The sequence below is a fragment of the Trichomycterus rosablanca genome, chromosome 15 (assembly GCF_030014385.1).
Source record: "Trichomycterus rosablanca isolate fTriRos1 chromosome 15, fTriRos1.hap1, whole genome shotgun sequence".
NCBI lineage: Eukaryota > Metazoa > Chordata > Actinopteri > Siluriformes > Trichomycteridae > Trichomycterus > Trichomycterus rosablanca.
The window spans coordinates 4846588-4868019 of NC_086002.1; the positions used below are offsets into that span (position 1 = coordinate 4846588).

Below are 21432 nucleotides of genomic sequence, written 5' to 3' on the forward strand. Positions count from 1 at the left end.
AAATATATAGTTTGATAAGTCTGGAGGGGAGTAACTCCAGTAGTCTGCACAGAGCCCTGACCCTAACCCCACTGAACACCTCTGGAATGAAATAAAAGGTCCACTGCAAGCCAGACCTTATCATCCAACATGAGTGTTTGACCTTACAAAAGCTTTTTTTAGCTAGAATTTGATGCCTGCAACACATTAAAAAATAAAACGATAAACCACTGGTCATAGTCTTACTTGGCCTTGCTGATGAGCAGAATGTCGGTAAACAGGAACAGGTGCCTCTCCTGGGTCTGCAGACCCGTCTTCAGCTGGGCATATGCATGAGAAATAAACATCCTCGAGGGATTGAGGTACGACTGCACCAGTAGGCATGTTTCTGGGCTCACTGGTGATGGGCAACTATCCCTGAAAAACAAGAAGAAATAAAAAAAAATCACATTTAAGATTGATTTAAAAAACAATTTAAATCCACAATAATTATGAGATGTTATAATTATAAACAATTTCTGTCTAAACTAGTAAGGAACCTGAACCCATTTGTACATCATTTACAGTAAAGTATGTACACCAAGACATGAAAGTACAGTTAAAGTAAAACATACCACTTAGACCAGTGTAAAGCTCACTTGACTGGGGGCAGTAATACATCTGCTTTTAATTCAAGGCAGATCTGTTTTGATGGTGGTTACAGCAGTATGTGTTAATGTCATTGTATGTGTTAATGAAGTTGTAGAACGAACTGATGTGAAGAACAGATATTAAGATCCTCTCATAGAAAAAGCTTGTGATGTTCCATCAAATAAATACATAGGCAGTCGATTAGGAGTTGGGAGGAGTTTTGTCTGTGTTCTTCTGTTCTCTCAAACTTGAGTTCTTCCACACCTCCATGTGTGACTTGTGTTTATTAATGACAGCTTTATTTCAGTAGTGTTGCTACTTTCCTAGGACAACATCTTGCAACAAGCACAAACAATTTGGACACACCCGATGTCTCCATGCATTTTGTCAACATTTGCTGGCTGCATAACATCCATGCTGGGCATGGTGAGTCAACAGTCTAGCACACGACTCCTTCAGCAGGTGTAAAGCAGCTAGCTGTATCTTTACACCAGCCAGCGGTGGATTCTTACAGAGAACCACAGCATGTAAGAAGGAACACGGTTCTCCCACTGTAATGTATTGAAACTGTCTCTGTTGCAGCTGGAATATGGTGATAATAAATTCAACCTTCAGACTCAGCCAACTGTGTCAGCCAAAATGCACAAATGAATCAACAAACAACTGGTATAAAAAGCACAAAATGTGTCCTTGAGAATGGCAAGTCAAGAACCTAACCCAATAAAGATGCTGTATGTCATACGATATGAACAAACTTCTACCAGTTTGGAAAATAGGCAGCACGGTGGCTCGGTGGGTAGCACTGTCACCTCACAGCAAGCAGGTCCTGGGTTCGGTCCCCAGGCGGGGTGGTCCGGGTCCTTTCTGTGCGGAGTTTGCATGTTCTCCCCGTGTCTGCGTGGGTTTCCTCCGGGAGCTCTGGTTTCCTCCCACAGTCCAAAAACATGCAGTCAGGTTAATCGGAGACAGTGCATTGCCCTATAGATGAATGGGTGTGTGTATGTGTGCGTGTGCGTGTGTGTGTCTGCCCTGCGATGGACAGGCGCCCCGTCCAGGGTATTACTGTGTGCCTTGTGCCCATTGAAAAGCTGGGATAGGCTCCAGCACAAACCCGTGACCCTAACTGGATAAGCGATTAAGAAAGTGAGTGAGTGAGATTGAAAAATATTAAACTTGGCAATACTATTTTCAAAAAAAGCTGTAAATTTGAAAAAGATTGTTTAATAAAGCAAAAAAAAAAAAAAAATACAACTGTATGTTTTTAGTTCAGGCAGAATGTGTTTCCTATCAGTACTAATTAGCTAAAGAACCAGCAACAGTTTATAATTAATGCAGAAATTACATTCAGGTGTAAGATTTAAAAATCAAACAAAACGTTCCTAATAAACGCTCCCAGGAATTGTAAGAGCATGCAGGCTTCAATGAAAAGCATATTTTAAATCACAACAAGCAAGGAAATGTAAATAGGGGCTTTGAAAAAACACGTGGATGCAATCTGCAACTGGTAAACATGATTACAAACCCACAATACAGTCCTGGTTCATTTAGCATTTAGCGTGGCACCTGGGTCATTCTGTCACCAACCTTTGATATGAAAATCTTTCCTGATCTCTAATTCACCACACCTGATCCGGGTTAACTGCCATTACAACATCATTATTAAATGTACTGCATTATGGTTCAATTTAAACAATATCAAAAACAGATCTGGAGTGAGATAGCTAAACTAAAGAATTAATATTAATAAATTCCTTGGAGCAGCACGAGTGCTGATAGTGGCTTATCCAACAATGTTATCCAACTAAATTCCTTTAATCCAATCTCACAAACTGACCTAACTTCACTGATTAAATCATCAAAGTCAACGTCATGTATACTTGACCCTGTTCCAACACGCTTACTTAAAGGTTTACTCCCTGCCATTATAGAGTCCTTGCTTACCATAATAAATACCTCCCTTAGCTTTGGTTATGTACCCAAATCTTTTAAATGTGCTGTTATTACACCCCTGATTCGAAACCTACTCTTGATCCACATGTGCTGTCTAATTATAGGCTGATTTCAAACCTTTTCTGTTGCCAAGATTCTAGAAAAATCCATTTCTCTGCAGTTCTTATTTGAAACGATTTTCTGTGCATATGAAACGTTTTAATCAGGATTGAGACCTGACTGCATTAATCAAGATAATTTATTAATGATTTATTAATTATTAGGGCTTTTGGAATCGCAAGCTATTCTCAGCACAATTGACTCGTTAACTACTATAAATAACTGTTTTCATATTACATTATAAGTACATTAATGTTTTTTGTTCTGACAGGAACCTTTTACCCACCTGAGGCTGAAACCTGCAGGTTTGAAGCTGCCATGCCAACAATGCCACTCCGGTTAGATTTGATGGGAATCTGCCGTGTCTACACTCACAAGAAAATGTATACAACCACGGACTGAACTGATACATGATAAACTCAAAATCCGTTATGCTATTCACGTGTTCTAACTTTTATTAGAAATAATTTGATTTTGGTCTCTCGATCCGAGCTGTTTGGCGACTGAGGAAATATATCTAGCATGTCAAATATCTGGATACGAGTTAGCCGACTGGCAATAGGTGCTATGACGAACAGCCAATGAGAACGCAAGATACGGTGTGAGGGCAAACGCAGGGGAGGAGTGTAAAAAGGTGGGACATGGGCATAATATAGTTTATATCAGAATACATCAGCACATACACAAGTTTTACAGTATTTCTGACCTGATCATTCTCTACAAAACAAAACACCCACGCTGCATTGCAAAAAATATTTATTGACCTCCAACTCACTATAGAAGAATCCCTGCTGTTCGCGTAGCCAAATCCACTCAGATTCATTTATTTTTTCTCCTTGACTTTACGCTGCACATCAGCGCACAAACTTTGATCGCTCGCTACTTGTTGACATGCATTTTTGGACGTGGTATCATTAAACCCCTCGTCACTTCTCACATTTGTTTTCGTGACAAAACCTAGTTTGGGAGACCAGAGAAGCTCGCCTGCGATTCCAGTTGGTGATAGATGGTGTTGTGTGAAACCTCATATCGCCGATCAATCGTGTAGCGCGATTACAAGAGATCCAGTTGTGTAGTGTGAACTGTACAACAACCTGACGACTTGGAAAGTCGTGTAGTGTGAACTTGGCATTAGTGATTAAAATATTGGACTAGTAAGCAGTAAGATGCTGGTTTAAGCCCCCCCACCACCACGTTTCCAACGTTGAGCACCAGAGCAAAGCCCTTAACCCTCATTTGCTGCTAGATGCTGTAAATGTTCCTTTTGTAATATTTGGGGAGTTTTTTTCTTGTCACCGTCGCCCTCGTTTGCTCAACAAGGAGTTTTTGGTCCTGGATTCTGTAAAGTTGATGTCCACTGTAAAAAACTCTATACAAATACTTTTGACTTGACTAGACTAGAATATGTGCATAATAAAGTTTAGACTGATTTATCATATTCCTACTTAAATTATATAAAAAAGAAAAAAATACCCGAATGTAAAGACTTAACAAAGGAACTAATACATCACAAACACTAGCATTAGCAGGTGCTTATGAGTCAACGGGTACATAAGAAACGTAGCCAAACTTCCAGTGCAGCTTTAACAAGGTTATTCCCCCCCAGTGTGTCACGGGCCACAGGACTATATTTAGCCCATATATCCGCCACCATTATCCTTCTGAGAAGCTTAGCTACTGCTGGACATGCTGATTCAGTTCTTCGAGCTCTCTGCAGAACTGGTTCAAGTTCATTGTCAGGATAGAAAAACTTTCATTTTATATAACATATACTGTATAGCATTTATTCTCTTTTAAAACACTGTATACATTTATTATACACTATATGGCCAAAAGTTGTGCACACCCCATCCTAGTTACTGAGTTTTGGTGCTTCAGTCAAACCCATTGACCGTCTGTGGACTATTTCCTGTCCCAGAACAACTGAGCACGAATCAAGGTCCATAAAGACCCAACTACACTGCACTACTGACCTCAATCCCAATGAACACTATTGAAATTAAATAAAACATTGATTGAAACCTGATCCTCCCAACCAAAATCAGTGTCTGACCTCACAAATGACTTGTGAAAAGCTATTCCAGAAGAGTGAAGGCTGTTATAGCTGCAAAAAAGGAGGGGCAGCTCTGAATAATATATATATATATACAGTATATATCCGCTTTATCCAATTAGGGTCACGGGGTGCTGGAGCCTATCCCTGCTTTTCAATGGGCGCAAGGCACACAGTAACACCCTGGATAGGACGCCAGTCCATTGCAGGGCAGACACACACACACACACACACACACAAACACACACACACAAACACACACGTTCACCTATAGGGCAATTCAGCGTCTCCAATTAACCTGACTGCATGTCTTTGGGCTGTGGGAGGAAACCGGAGCTCCCGGAGGAAACTCACGCAGACACGGGGAGAACATGCAAACTCCACACAGAAAGGACCCGGACCGCCCCGCCTGGGGATCAAACCCAGGACCTTCTTGCTGTGAGGCGACAGTGCTACCCACTGAGCCACCGTGCCGCCCATAATAATTTATCATTATAAATAATAATAATAAAATCTAAATAATTCCCATGGCTGGAATTCGATCTCAAGTGACCACATACTTTTATATAAAATTAGACAATTATATTACATTATCCACTAATAAAGAAAACTTGGAACAGTGGGGATCCTTCCAAAGAGGTGGCTATCCAACCAAAGTTCCACCAAGAATGTATCAGTGACTCATCAAGGAGTCCAAAAAAGAACTCAGATGAACATCTGAGGAACTGCAGGCATCACTTACGTCATTACATAACATACATGGTTTCAGAATAAGAACGACACATTGACAACACATAAGCACAGACCTATATGACTCCTGAGGTCAAAGTCGTGCTGTAGAATTTAATAACATCCGTTTGGCCAGAATGTGCTGCTCAGCAAAGATATTTCTGTTATCTCCTCATGGCTTCCTCTGAGAAATCACCATCAAACATCCCAGTGTCTGAAAGACTTCAGTTCGAGTGCCTTAAGGCAAAGGGCAGTGCCACATGCTATCCTGTCTACCACGAATAAACACAACTCACGCTGCATGAAGCAAAAATCTAATTTCATAGAATTTATTCTTATATTAAGTACCAGTGGAGTCAAAGAAGTGATTTCACAACTCATTTATGCTTATTCTTGATCTATAGATTGGTTCTTGGGTCATATATGCTTCACCTAGGGATCAAACCAAGGACCTTCTTGCTGTGAGGCAACAGTGCGAGCCACCGTGCCGCCACTACAATATTGTATGATTTTTTTTCTTTGACTTTTTTTTTTTAATATATAATCTTGTATATAATCTAATATAAATACCCCAGAGAGGAAAAAAGCCATTTTTGTGCAAGAAATTGACTTGACAAAACCTGACTACAGAAGATCAGAGTGCCAGGAATCAGGAAGCTGCCTCTATTTACTGAATCATACTTGTTTGATTTGGTAAACATGGGACTTTAAATAAAAGTATAAAGACTGAGCATAGAATAATGTAGATTAGTGATTCCACGACTTAGTGGTGTCAGGATAAGGAATCAAATAAGGTCTATTGATTGTTCTATAGTTGTACACAAGTATAGAAAGTATATGTTAATGTGAGTTGATTGTATACCTGGATATTGTTCTTGATCGGGTCAGTGCTTTGCTGATGACCAGGGAAGGAGCCGACTGTCTGCGACAGGACAGAGCCTTCGTCCTCTGGAATAACAAATGAAATAAAAGAGAAATAAACAGTTACTCACAATCTCACCCCCAACTAAAATCAATTATGAAATAAAAAATTATATTTAAAAATGAATCTTGACCAGACTGCTGAAAAGCATTCACACAAAAGTAAGCCTTCACCACTATATATAGTATCTGGGCTTCTGTAACCTGTGTAATGTTCCTTCTTTTATCTGATTTATGCCACACGAACCAACTGGAATTCAAACCAAATGTCCCACCTTAGTCTAAACAAACCACAAGACTTTCTGACACATGACTGATGAGTCTTCCATGTTACATTTTGCGAATTCTTTAGTAAAGGCTCCTGTTCAGCTCCTCCATAAAGACAGTGTTGTGTATGTAACCTTGGATTTGGTTGATTCAACAACACAGCCTTCAGTCACAGCCACTGATTTTTGCAACTCAGAGTGACAAATGGTGACATGCATAAATCAGTGCATTGTAGTGCCGGTCCCAAGCCCGGATAAATAGGGAGGGTCGTGTCAGGAAGAGCATCCGACATAGAAACTGTGCCAAATCAATAATGCGGATCACAATCTGCCAGCGACCCCTAACGGGAGCAGCCGAGGACATAGAAAGAGTGACAAATGGTGGCACAGTAGTTGTTCTAAACTGCCCTTTTTGACTCAGTATGTATAGGTTAGAGAGGTGGCTTGACCTAAGTTATGTGGTTTCAATTCATTATAAATGAGCTGAACTGATCTCTAAGGTGTGATCAGTACCTTTGGGATGGTCTTTTATTCTCTACAGACCAGTGATTCTCTATAATTAAACCCTTGATTTGTTTTGAATACTTGTTTATCTATGTAAAGTAATTAAAAATAAAACATCTGACCCAGCAATTTATCACACAGGTTTGGACTACTGACAAATTAAGTGAGCTGGCAATTTGTTGCATGAGATTAAAGTTATTAAAGAGATTAAAGGCACTGTAGGTGCATTGGGTAGAGCTCTTGCCACACAGCAAGAAGGGCCTGGGTTTGATTTCCCAGGGTCCTTTCTGTGTAAACATTGGCAGTGCTTTTATCCAAAGCGACTTACAATTGAAAGTATACAGTACATTGCAAGCAATTGAGGGTTAAGGGCCTTGCTCAAGGGCCCAACAGTGGCAAGCTGGCAGATGTGGGGCTTGAACCAGTGATCTTCTGATTACTAGCCCAGTACCTTAACCACTGAGCTACCCCTGCCCTATGGAGTTTTGTATGTTCTCCCCATGTTTGTATGAGTTTCTTCTGGGTGCTCTTGTTTCCTCCTAAAGTCCAAAGACATGCAGTCGTGCCAAATGTAACTACTAGAAATTGCCCTGCGATGGACTGGCAACCCGTCTGTGGTGTTTCTTGCCTTTCATTCAATAAATCAGACCCTTTGCAACCCTGACCAGAATTAAGTGGTGGTGAAACAGACAGTAAATGAATAAATAAATGAAGGAATGTTCACATCCCACTTTGGGTACAATATCATATCAGATATCGGAGCTCTGAGTATCAACTGATATCTGATAATATCCAACCATCACTCCCCACATCACAGACATTTATGGTGTTGAATTAACAGCCTCATATTTGCTGTAAAGTCTATATAATGGATTTTGCCTTGAATTCAGGCAAACAATCATAAATAAGATTAAACACAGAGGCCGTGCCTGCAGCTGCTGTGATAAGTCATTTCAAGGTTGCTGGATGAGGTTGAGGTCAGGGCTCAGTGCAGGTCAGTTAAATTCTTCCACACCAAACTTAGTAAACTGTTTCTTTACAGACCTGCACATTGTGCCCGGCAGCACTTCTATAGCAAGAGACATTGTTCAGAGTTTCGCCATAAAGAAGAAAGCATCAATTTCCCTAGATTAAAGACCCTTCTTACTGTAATGCTATCGTGTAACAATGGAGTAATAGAATATTTATCACTAATACAGTTATATTCATTTATCACCTTTAAATCAACCATAACACCGACCAGGCATAACATTATGACCACTGACAGGTGGCACTGACACAGTGAATAACACTAATTATCTCTTCATCACGGCACCTGTTAGTGGGGGGGATATATTAGGCAGCAAGTGAACATTTTATCCTCAAAGATGATGTTAGAAGCAGGAAAAATTATCAGGCGTGAGGATTTGCGCAAGTTGGACAAGGGCCAAACTGTGATGTCTAGACGACTAGGTCAGAGCATCTCCAAAACTGCAGCTCTTGTGGGGTGTTCCCGGTCTGCAGTGCTCTAGGAAGGAACAGTGGTAAACTGGTGACAGGGTCATGGGCGGCCAAGGCTCATCGATGCTTGTGTGGTCCGATCCAACAGACGAGCTACTGTAGCTCAGATTGCTGAAGAAGTTAATGCTGGTTCTGATCGAAAGGTTTCAGACTCCATGCCTTGACAGGTCAGGGCTGGCAGCAGAAAATGGACCAACACAATATTAGGAAGGTGGTCATAATGTTATGCCTGATCAGTGTACATAACTTACTAAACTAACTGCAGTGACTAATCCCTAATACACAATCAGACACTAACAGACAATAAATAGTTAATAAATAAAAGACAAATATGGTTACATAAGGGTAAATATAGTTAACTAATAGTGTATACATGAACTAAAAATACCAAAATATTATTTGATGTTAAAATAAAATAAAAACAAGAATAATTTGCCCTGAAAATAATACTAATAAATACTAACAACACAAAACTAAAACACTTTTTCTATTGCAAAATTCATAAATAAAAAATAATAGTTAATATAAAACTGTTACATAAAAACAAACCATGATTCACATCACTCCAGCTGATGGTCACCATTCTACACAATAATAACTTGTATTATTTTGGCTTTATATAAGAATTTAATTAATAAAGCTCCTGACGAGCAGTTGTTGTGCTGACGGTGCTTTTCAGGGGCAGTTTGGAACTTGAAAGGCATTTTTCTTTGCATTAAGCTTCACTCAGTGGTTACATTTGCAAGCTCGCGTGGCCTTTATTTGTTCTGTTGTTCATCCTAGGAGTTTCCGCTGCCCAATAATAGCACTTACAGCTGGGCAGAAATGTATTAAACTGTCTGGTTCAAAAGACAAAGACACACTGTCACTGAGATTTTCAGTATGACCCAATTCTCTGACAATGTTTGTCTATGAGGACCTCCTGACGGTATAATTTTAGCAATTAGTGTGGCTAAAATAACTGAACCCTGTAGTTAGAGATCCGACCAGGCCAGGAAAACTGATTACAGTCTTCATTTTGATTTAAGTGGAAGTGTATAAACGGAGCAGCAATGTGACTCTGTTTACTTTGCAATATTCTGCACACACCTCTTATTGGGTACAAATTTCTGAAACAACCCTTAGTGGTGTCATAAAAAAAGGAACATTTAATGGTTCGACGTACTGGTGAGAAATAGTGTGTTCCTGATTATGAGATGAGAAAACAGCAGCATATGGTAACAGTGGACATTTAATCAGCTTAAGCAATCAAGATAGAGAGCACAGCCTGGCAACCACAACAAAAAAAAGCCAGGATGCAAACGCATGGTAAAAATTTGCTGACTGCAAGACAAATAAGTCATTCACTTCCCTGTTTCAGTTTTGTTGGGTTTAGTTACTGTGTTTATTGTGTAATACAAAGTGAAATTAAACTATATTTAAAAACAGTGAGATTTAAAAAGTATTTATAGTCTTTTATTGCAAGACTAATTTAAATCGTAGGCAACACATCCAGCTCACCCTACTGACTTACTCAGTTTGTCAAGAGTGAACATAAAAAAATGTACAAATGTAAACGCTCTGTCTCATTGTAAGGTAAAGTGGTATGGAAGAGACAGTCCACAAAAATACATAAAATGAAATTAAACAGGGGCGCCCAGGTGGCGCAGCGGGATATTCCGCTAGCACACCAGCGCCAAGATTCTGAACCCCTCAGTTTGTCACCGGTCGGCTGGGCGCCATCTACCGGGCATAATTGGCAGTGCCTGCAGCAGACACGGTTCTGCTAGGTGTGGCAGATAGAGAGGTGCCTGTGCAGAATGCATGGGTGAAAAAGGGTTCCGCAAAGGGCTGTGCGCAGGTCAGAGGAGGCGTGAGCAGCAATATACCCACCTCAACTGCAATCAGGGATCCCCCAACAGCGGAGGACAAACTGACTAGGATAAATTGGGAGAAAATGGGAGAAAATGCATAAATAAAATAGAAAATAAATAAATTAATAAATTAAACAAGTTAAAGATCAAATAAAAACAAAAATAATTAAACATGGACAAGCTGCAGGGCTGAAAAATATAACAGCTTATCCAATCAGGGGTGCTGGAGCCTATCCCAGCGTTTCAATGGGAGCAAGTATTTAAATGGATGAGACTCTGAAACTCTTAAATACACTTAAATTCTTAGGTGTGGTATGTGTGATTTGAATATTGTCTAATCAGCCAGGTAACACCATGCTTACTATATATTATAGTTATATTATTTATAAGAATGGGTTTCAACAGCAGGGACCAAAAATCTGTTAAGAATTGTTTAAGAAAAAGCAAAAAAATTTGCTAATACCAATATTTGACCTGCGTCTTTGTGCCTCTTAAGCAGCAATTTTGCTACAACCATGAAGATGTACGTGAAGAAAAAAGTAGCAGTATTTCATAAACAGAACATTCTGCCAGCTGTTGGGTATGGGGGTAAATCTATTATGATTTGGGGTTGTGTGGCAGCCAGTGGTACAGGACATTTCGCATGTGTAGATAAATAATAGGGCGGCACAGTGGCTCAGTGGGTAGCACTGTCGCCTTACAGCAAGAAGGTCCTGGGTTCGATCTCTAGGCAGGGCGGTCCGGGTTCTTTCTGTGTGGAGTTTGCATGTTCTCCCCGTGTCTGCGTGGGTTTCCTCCGGGAGCTCCGGTTCCCTCCCACAGTCCAAAAACATGCAGTCAGGTTAATTGGAGACAATGAATTGCCCTATGGGTGAATGGGTGTGTGTATGTGTGTGTATATGTGTGTCTGCCCTGCGATGGACTGGCGCTCTGTCCAGGGTGTTACTGTGTGCCTTGCGCCCATTGAAAAGCTGGGATAGGCTCCAGCACCCCCTTGCGACCCTGATTGGATAAGCGGTTAGGACAGTGAGTGAGTGAGTAAGATAAATAATAAATTCTACTAATTATTAGCTAATTCTGGAAGCAAATGATTATAATAAGAAAAAAAAACCTAAGCTCAAAAAAAGCTTCTACAACATGACATGATGATGCTCCATGTACATTTGCAGCACTTATCTAACGCTTTTATCCAAAGCAAATTACAATTTTGTCTAAATACAATTCTAGCAGTTGAGGGTTAAGGACAGGGAACATATTAAAACACCCCTCCAAATCCACCATAAAAAATTAAATAAAAACTGTCTCCTGGAATGTGTGTGTAGATCTCATCTATACTGTGCTTTTATAATAACCTGAAATATTTTAAAGCAATACGCTCTCTACAAGTCAGAAAACAAAACAAAATTCCTAAGACATGAGTAGAAAGACTCCGCTGACTACAAAGAGTGTGTTCAAGCTTTCATAGCAGCCAAAGTTCTTTACTAAGAACTCAGTAGTAGGGTATCTAAACTTTTGCACACGCACGGTTACTATTTATTTTCTTCCATCCCCAGATATTCCCGAGCCAGCTGTGAATTATACCCTGGGTCAGTGGTGCGGTAGGTAGTGTTCCACAAAATATTCTGGCTTCCTGCCACCAACTCGAAACATGCAAAGGCAAACTGGCACTAAATTGCCCCTGAATGTGAATGTGAGCTTACAGTGTTTAATTCTCATGATAGATTGCACCAAGTGTTTCAGGCTGGTTTAAGACGCCACAGAAGTAATCAGGTTTTAAACATAAATGAATAAATGAATTGTTTTAGCTGTTGCTTATAGATGCACCAACACTTAATTAGGTACATATGGCAAATACATTCAGCAGTTATGTAATAAGCTGCACCTACTATACAGATGAACTTTGTGGGTATACAATAACTCCCACCATCACCCCACTTATCAATCAATAAAGACCCCCATGGTGGGTGATGGACCATTCACAGCACTGCAGTGACACTAACATGGTAATGACATGGTAGTGTGTGTCGTTCTGGTATGAGTGAAGCAGGTGCAGCAGTGTTGTTGGGGTTTTTAAATACTTTTGAACATATTCTAGCCTATTTATTAGGAACAGACACCCTGGTAGCACTCATGTACACTCACTCACTCACTTTCTTAACCGCTTATCCTATCAGGGTCGCAAGGGGGTGCTGGAGCCTATCCCAGCTTTTCAATGGGCGTAAGGCACGCAGTGACACCCTGGACGGAGCGCCAGTCCATCGCAGGGCAGACACACACACACACACACACACACACACACACACATTCTCCTATAGGGCAATTCAGTTTCTCCAATTAACCTGACTGCATGTCTTTGGACTGTGGGAGGAAACCGGAGCTCCCGGAGGAAACCCACGCAGACATGGGGAGAACATGCACACTCCACACAGGAAGGACCAGGACCGCCTCACCTGGGGATCGAACCCAGGACCTTCTTGCTGTGAGGCTACAACGCACCTTAAACTTTTCTCACTGGACGCTGTTGGCTTTATATTTTTGGTAGAAGTACTAATCTCCTCTCAGCCCTGACAATGAGGTGTTTAGAAATTATATTAATATTGCTGCTAAATGACATCAATGTAAAAGCTGCACCTGATACACTTGTACCAGTACAACACACTTCATCACCATGTTGGTGTCAGCAGTGCTGAAAATGTCCCACCACCCAAATAACATCCAATCAGTGGGGGTCCTATGGGAGACCCTTTTGATTGATAAATGTAGTACAGCTTGGGGGTTACAAAGTGTACAGCAACAGTTGAGCAGTCAGTAATTGTATACCCATTAGTTAATGTGTATGATAAGTGTACCTGAATGCCATCTAACAGCTCGATTGGGCTACATTTACCTTATATCAGGTCTGACCAACCAATTTAGGAGCTGTGTGGTGTATGTAGAGCTCTGTAGTTTTCTCATGCTGGACAATTTTACTTATTTAAAGACTATTTAAAAAGGACTAATAAGAGATTGAAAGTCCATAGAATTAGTCAGTACAGGTTTTACTGGCTGATTTTGAGAAACAAATCATTTTCAGTTTCCACAGGGAACATGCAGCAGTCAGCGTTTGGATAAGACTCGTGTTACTGTACTTATTAAATGCACTTTTTCAGAAAATGCTGTTATCAAAGGGACGTGCAAGAGACAGCATGCAACTCATGCATCAAGCTGTTAAATAATCTGAGTTATAGAAGTGCTGCAAGACTGTTTACAGCTAACGCCTAAAAACAAATGTGCACTGGTTTTATTCACTGAGTCACTACATGCACTGTCACCCAGACAGAACTACAATTACAGTCTGACAAAGTGGTCATAAAGCAGTCAAATGTAGCAGGATTCAGTCCTGCACACTGAGTAACTTTATGTATGAAAGACACCATGCATCAAGTCTAAAGTCAACATTGAGCACTGGACGTGAACGTGAAGAAAAAGAGGAACAGGTACTACTTCAGACAGACGAACTGAGCCAGCGATCCTGCCTGACCGAGCTGAAAAGCCGCCTTTCTGTGCTGAAACGCATAAACACACATACAGGCTGTACAGACGTGAGCCGTCTCACACAGGGAAATCCAAACACTCAAAACCAGGGATGACAAACATGATGGTCTAACCACTGGCATTCTAGGCCTGAGAAGAATCCCTAAAATAACTCCACATAAACATGGAATTACCACCGAATTCAGCGACGTTCAGACGCCAGCTTTCTGACCAAGGAATGAGACTTTTCCACCTCTGTGTTTGACATTTTAAAACAAGTAAACATAACACTCATATCCAAAATGTTCAGTATTATTATTATTGGAATTTAAAATTTTCTGAAATAACAGTTCCTCACAAGCCAGGTGCTTTATACTGATCTATGATCTAATCTGTGTTACTCATGCATTTATTAATTCATAGAAAAGTGATTTCCTGAAAGAGTCATATCCCTTATGCCAGCCTTAAATATAATTGACCTCTTTGTCCTGGTCAGGGTCGCGGTTGGTCTGATTCATTGAACAAAAAGCAGGAAACATCTTGGACAGGTTGGCAGTCCATCACAGGGCACACACACACACACACACAAACCCGGGGTAGGAAATCAAACTCATGCCCTTCTTGCTTGCAGATGACAGCGCTACCCACTGCCCCACCATGCCACCTGTTTTATCGTTTTACCCATTAGAAATCTATAATTAAAAAACATTAGAAAAAAAGTGTACACAAACAAGGTACCATTTGAAAGCTTTTCAACAATGTAAATAAATGTAGCTTATTTTATTTACAAGTTACTATAAAAACAATAAAAAATATATATATAAAGAGTTTAAAATGTGAAGTATATATATATATATATATATATATATATATATATATATATATATATATATATATACACCGATCATCCATATAATTAAAACCACCTCCTTGTTTCTAATCTCACTGTCCATTTTATCAGCTCCACTTACCATATAGAAGCACTTTGAAGTTCTACAAATACTGACTGTAGTCCATCTGTTTCTCTACATAACTTTTTAGCCTGCTTTCACCCTGTTCTTCAATGGTCAGGACCCCCACAGGACCACCACAGAGCATTGCTCCATCAGCATTGCTGTGTCTGATCCACTCATACCAGCACAACACACACTAACACACCACCACCATGTCAGTGTCACTGCAGTGTTGAGAATGATCCACCACCTAAATAATACCTGCTCTGTGGTGGTCCTGGGAGAGTCCTGACCATTGAAGAACAGCATAAAAGGGGGCTAACAATCTATATGATAAGTAGAGTTGATAAAATGGACAGTGAGTGTCGAAACAAGGAGGTGGTTTTAATGTTATGGCTGATATACAACTACTAATAATCATACACATAGAATCATATATATATATATAAATATAATATTATAAATATAGCTTATACAGTACCTATACAATTCTGCTTTGTTAAAAATAGGAAATTATTTTTATATGTTTATATGTAAACAAAACAGTTTATATTTGGACATAATAAATTAAACCGCGTACATAAGCAAAACAAAATAATAAAACACTAAATAATAATAAAATCAGGCTTCCATACCCGCTTGGTGTCCAGTTGCGCGCACATTTTGGACTCCTTGGTGACTGGTTGGCTCTGGCTGATGTTTATTTGCTGCTGAGGTGACATAGTTTCCATTCAGCCTGTTACAGGTGGTTGGACCGATCCAAACCAAACGAACCCCCCGTGCGCGCAACCTCCAATTTATCCAAACACAAAAGACGCATTCATGTTAATACACCAGCCAAATCTAGAACAGATCTCGGCTTATTTAAAGCAACAAAACTTGAGAGAATAACTGAAATGTGCTGTGATTATATTCCAGATCAGTAAGACACACCGAGACTGAGCATATCATCGCGCTGAGCCGCATCAGTCTGGCTAAAGAGAGAACTTTTATTTGGTTCCTCAAGGCGCATCGGGTCTGTGCAGTTCAACTGCGCCTCTGGGTCCTAAAGACTCAGACTGCCACTGACCTTCAGACTGACATGTACTGCATCACACCATGGCAGATTTACAGGGGTTGGACAAAATAACTGAAACACCTGGTTTTAGACCACAATAATTTATTAGTATGGTGTAGGGCCTCCTTTTGCGGCCAATACAGCGTCAATTCGTCTTGGAAATGACATATACAAGTCCTGCACAGTGGTCAGAGGGATTTTAAGCCATTCTTCTTGCAGGATAGTGGCCAGGTCACTACGTGATGCTGGTGGAGGAAAACGTTTCCTGACTCGCTTCTCCAAAACACCCCAAAGTGGCTCAATAATATTTAGATCTGGTGACTGTGCAGGCCATGGGAGATGTTCAACTTCACTTTCATGTTCATCAAACCAATCTTTCACCAGTCTTGCTGTGTGTATTGGTGCATTGTCATCCTGATACACGGCACCGCCACTGGATGCACATGGTCCTCCAGAATGGTTCGGTAGTCCTTGGCAGTGACGCGCCCATCTAGCACAAGTATTGGGCCAAGGGAATGCCATGATATGGCAGCCCAAACCATCACTGATCCACCCCCATGCTTCACTCTGGGCATGCAACAGTCTGGGTGGTACGCTTCTTTGGGGCTTCTCCACACTGTAACTCTCCTGGATGTGGGGAAAACAGTAAAGGTGGACTCATCAGAGAACAATACATGTTTCACATTGTCCACAGCTCAAGATTTGCGCTCCTTGCACCATTGAAACCGACGTTTGGCATTTAAACGAGTGACCAAAGGTTTGGCTATAGCAGCCCGGCCGTGTATATTGACCCTGTGGAGCTCCCGACGGACAGTTCTGGTGGAAACAGGAGAGTTGAGGTGCACATTTAATTCTGCCGTGATTTGGGCAGCCGTGGTTTTATGTTTTTTGGATACAATCCGGGTTAGCACCCGAACATCCCTTTCAGACAGCTTCCTCTTGCGTCCACAGTTAATCCTGTTGGATGTGGTTTGTCCTTTTTGGTGGTATGCTGACATTACCCTGGATACCGTGGCTCTTGATACATCACAAAGACTTGCTGTTTTGGTCACAGATGTGCCAGCAAGACGTGCACCAACAATTTGTCCTCTTTTGAACTCTGGTATGTCACCCATAATGTTGTGTGCATTGCAATATTTTGAGCAAAACTGTGCTCTTACCCTGCTAATTGAACCTTCACACTCTGCTCTTACTGGTGCAATGTGCAATTAATGAAGATTGGCCACCAGACTGGTCCAATTTAGCCATGAAACCTCCCACACTAAAATGACAGGTGTTTCAGTTATTTTGTCCAACCCCTGTAGAGTAGCCTACCACTGTGGTACATCCCCTTTCCTATCGATCACATTTTTTAATTGTTTAGCAACTAAGGACACTAATCTGTGCAGTTTTGCAGGTGTTTTTTAGCCCATTCGTACCTGATAGAGTGGGGAGCACTGTCGCCTCACAGCAAGAAGGTCCTGTGTTCGATCCCCAGGTGGAGCGGTCCGGGTCCTTTCTGTGTGGAGTTTGCATGTTCTCCCCGTGTCTTTGTGGGTTTCCTCCGTGTGCTCCGGTTTCCTCCAACAGTCCAAAGACGTGCAAGTGAGGTCAATTGGAGATACAGAATTGTCCATGATCGTTTTCCTGATACTATGCTACAGCTACTCATCAGTCCGTGGTTACCATTGACTGACCCTCCTTTTCATGATGTGCCATATATTTTCAAAAGGTGACGGATCTGGACTGCAGGCAGGCCAGTCAAGCACAATCACTCTCTGTGGGTCTGTGGCTGTTGTAGCGCATACAGATAGGGCTTAGTTTTGTCTTGCTGAAAAGGACACCACCTTAAAAGTGTCTTTCTAAAGTCCCAATATACTTTTCCACATCACTGGTACCCTCACGCATATGTAAGTCACTCATGCCATTATAGATGTTCCCTTTTGCACCTTTTGAAGTAAGGCCTGGCTGGACCTTTAGGTCCTTGTCACAAAGAACTTGATGTCTGTTTTTCCTGAACACTTGGACTTCTCTGAAGGGAGAGTGCACATTTCCACTGTCTTTTAGCCTACCAGAAATGAGCAGAGCAAGATAACGCTGCATTTTTGCATAGTATTGATGGCTTTCTGGTTACATTATAGAGTTTTAGCTTTCATTTCTTGATGCAGTGGTGGACTGTGTTAAGCAACAACGTTTTTCCCAATCCCATGTGGTTATATTTATCACAGTAACATGAAGGTTTTACAAGTAATGTCATCTGAGGGCTCAAATGTCACACACATACATACAACATGGTAGGTTATTAAATTATTTGCTATTTTACACTGATAATATTTTTTGAATGTTCTTTTGTACTGATTGACAAATCTCTCACAAAGTTTGTCACAAAGTGGTGAGCTTTCACATGCTTATTAAAGAATGTTTTAAAACGGTGTACGTTTTCACTTTTACTTGCTGCTGCCCAACTTTCCAGGCATTAAAGTTTATATTAACAAATTACTATCTAGTTGATCAGCCATTTACAAATTTTAATTTGCATTTAACAAACCATGGAAAGATGAGCATCAGACAATGAATTATACTGTCCTGATACTTTGGTAACTAACATCCTGTCCAGTGTCTCTCACACCCAGTATTGTTAGAATACACTCAGGACCCATTCTGACCTTGGCTAGGTTCAATCCTAAATTTATAACAGCAAACGTACCATTTAAAAATGTTTTATTGCTGAAAATTAGAGTCATTAAACTGTTTGGATGAAAAGGGGCTACTGAGCGTAAGTGGGATACATGTGGATTTTATTAAAGAAGGGGGAAAGTAGGGCATGAACTGTGCTAAAGCAGTCGGTACTCTCAAAACCTCAAATTAGGAAGATAAAGATAAACTCATGAAACAATTAAGGAAAGATTGTTAAGATGGCAACCGAGTGCCCGGGGCAACAACAACAAGACCATTCTTATTAGTTTAAAAGTAAATGAGAACTAAAAAAAAGTTTGTTCTTCTTCCTTTGGGAGGTCTTAATTATGGAATATCTCTTGAGGATGTACTGACCCATCACTTTTAGATCATAATGAGTAGTAAAACCAGCATGAATATAATCAGTTAATACACCACATGGCTAAAAGTTTGCAGACAGAATGTGAATGTCCTCAGTACTTGGGTTCAATCAACACCCGCCTCTGGTCATTTCAAATACATGTGATTTTTCTTTTTTGAGGGCACTCTGGTTTTGTCCCACCACCCAAAACATGCAGAGGGTGGATTGGTTACTCTAAGTGAGTGAATGGGTGACTCTGTCATGCCCCTTGATATTGGCATCCTATCCATGTTGTTTCTCCCTTCACGTAGTTATTCTGGGTGATGCCAGACCCAACATAAACCAAAATAGTGAAACTGGAGCACCACACCTGACTTTTCAAAGGCATTAGCTTAGAGGCTCAAGCTGTTTTGTCATCCTAAACTATAAATTGAAAATCATTAGAATATATTTTTCTATAACTGTGATAATGCTCTGTAGCCCTGTGGTCACTGTCTGTGTGAAGTTTGGCATGTTACCTCAATGTTTGTGTAGGTTTTCCTCCAGTATTTCACATTCTTCAGGTCCTTCCCGCCTCCGACAACACGTCAGTTCTCAGCCTGTCAACTAAATCGCCATGAAGTGTCAGTAAGTGGATTGGTTTGTTTGTAATGCTGTAGTGTGTGTGTGTGTGTGTGTGTGTGTGTGTGTGTGTGTGTTTCAACCTCACGCTCAGGGTTTAAATGATTTGGTTGGTTTCCACAGCAACCCAGATGAAGCTGTTACTGAAAATTAATGAATGAATTATGCAGGTCAAATCCTGTTAAAAAATAAAGACATTTTATAAGCAGATGCAGATAGAATTCTTGCATAGATCAAAATACACAATACACACAAATATAAATGTTTGGGCATCTGACCATGAGCTTGTCGGACATCACAAATTGTATTAAAATAGAGTGACGTCTGTAATCTTTTCAGTTAGAACAACAGCCGCTCTTTTGGAAAGGCTTCTCACAAGACCTTGAAATATGTCTAGAAATTTGTGCCCTTTTGTTTGTTTTTTTAGGACTTTAATGTCATGTTTCACACTTTGGTTACATTCATAACAGAAGCGGCGGTTATTCGCCACACCAGTTCACAAGTTTAATGTCAAACACAGTCATGGACAATTTTGTATCTCCAATTCACCTCACTTGCATGTTTTTGGACTGTGGGAGGAAACCGGAGATCCCAGAGGAAACCCATGCAGACAGGACCCAGACCGCCCCACTTGGGGATTGAATCCAGGACTTTCTTGCTATGAGGCGACAATGCTACCCACTGAGCCACCCCTCGTGCCCTTTAGTGCAATTGTGTGGTTGGGCACTGATGTTAGTCTAGAAAGCCTCAGTTGATGTTCTGGTTCATTCCAGAGAGTGAGGCTGATGTCAGGGCTCTGTGCAGGACACTGGAGTTTCTTTCACTTTAAACTGAGCTTTTCTTCATGTCTTTATAGAGCACAGTCATGCTGAAACAAAAAAGGGCCTTCCATAAACTGTTGGTGTAAAGTTTAATTTCCTCTATATAACTGTTTAATTATACCTGTTAGCAATGGTTGTGGCTAAAACACATGAATTCAAGCTTTTGTCCAAATAGTGGTCAAAGAGATCAAACTAACCAACATAACAGTAAAATAATGAACACCTTTTTAAACCAAAGGAAAAAGTTGTCAAACTTAGTTGGTTTGGTTTAAGTGAGACTAGATGAGATGGTCTTTTTGCAAAAAATATATTAAAATACACTGATCAGTCATAACATTAAAACCACCTCCTTGTTTCTACACACACTGCCCATTTCATCAGCTCCACGTACCATATAGAAGCACTTTGAAGTTCTACAATTACTGACTGTAGTCCATCTGTTTATCTGCATGCCACATGACCAACACAGAGCAGGTATTATTTAGGTGGTGGATTATTCTCAGCACTGCTGTGACACTGACATGGTGGTGGTGTGTTCGTGTGTGTTGTGCTGGTATGAGTGGATCAGACACAGCAGCGCTGCTGGAGTTTTTAAACACCTCACTGTCACTGCTGGACTGAGAATAGTCTACCAACCAAAAATATCCAGCCAACAGCGCCCAGTGGGCAGTGTCCTGTGACCACTGATGAAGATCTAGAAGATGAGCAACTCAAACAGCAGCAATAGATGAGCGATCGTCTCTGACTTTACATCTACAAGGTGGACCAACTAGGTAGGAGTGTCTAATAGAGTGGACAGTGAGTGGACACGGTATTTAAAAACTTCAGCAGCGCTGCTGTGTCTGATCCACTCATACCAGCACAACACACACTAACACACCACCACCATGTCAGTGTCACTGCAGTGCTGAGAATGATTCAACACCCAAATAATACCTGCTCTGTGGTGGTCCTTTGGAGGTCCTGA

General features: G+C 40.8%; 1 protein-coding gene across 1 annotated transcript in view; it reads right to left on the reverse strand.

The window, feature by feature from the left end:
• The window catches only part of arhgap20 (Rho GTPase activating protein 20), a 32153-nt gene extending 14683 nt beyond the window's left edge, over positions 1-17470 (reverse strand). The window contains exons 1-4 of the mRNA XM_063010507.1: positions 17426-17470; positions 15586-15740; positions 6303-6388; positions 226-396 (exon numbers count right to left, since the gene is read on the reverse strand). Of these exons, the coding sequence (XP_062866577.1) occupies positions 226-396; positions 6303-6388; positions 15586-15681 (353 nt within the window). The 5' untranslated portion in view covers positions 15682-15740; positions 17426-17470. The remainder of the gene's footprint in view (positions 1-225; positions 397-6302; positions 6389-15585; positions 15741-17425) is intronic.
• Between the last annotated feature and the right edge of the window lie 3962 nt (positions 17471-21432).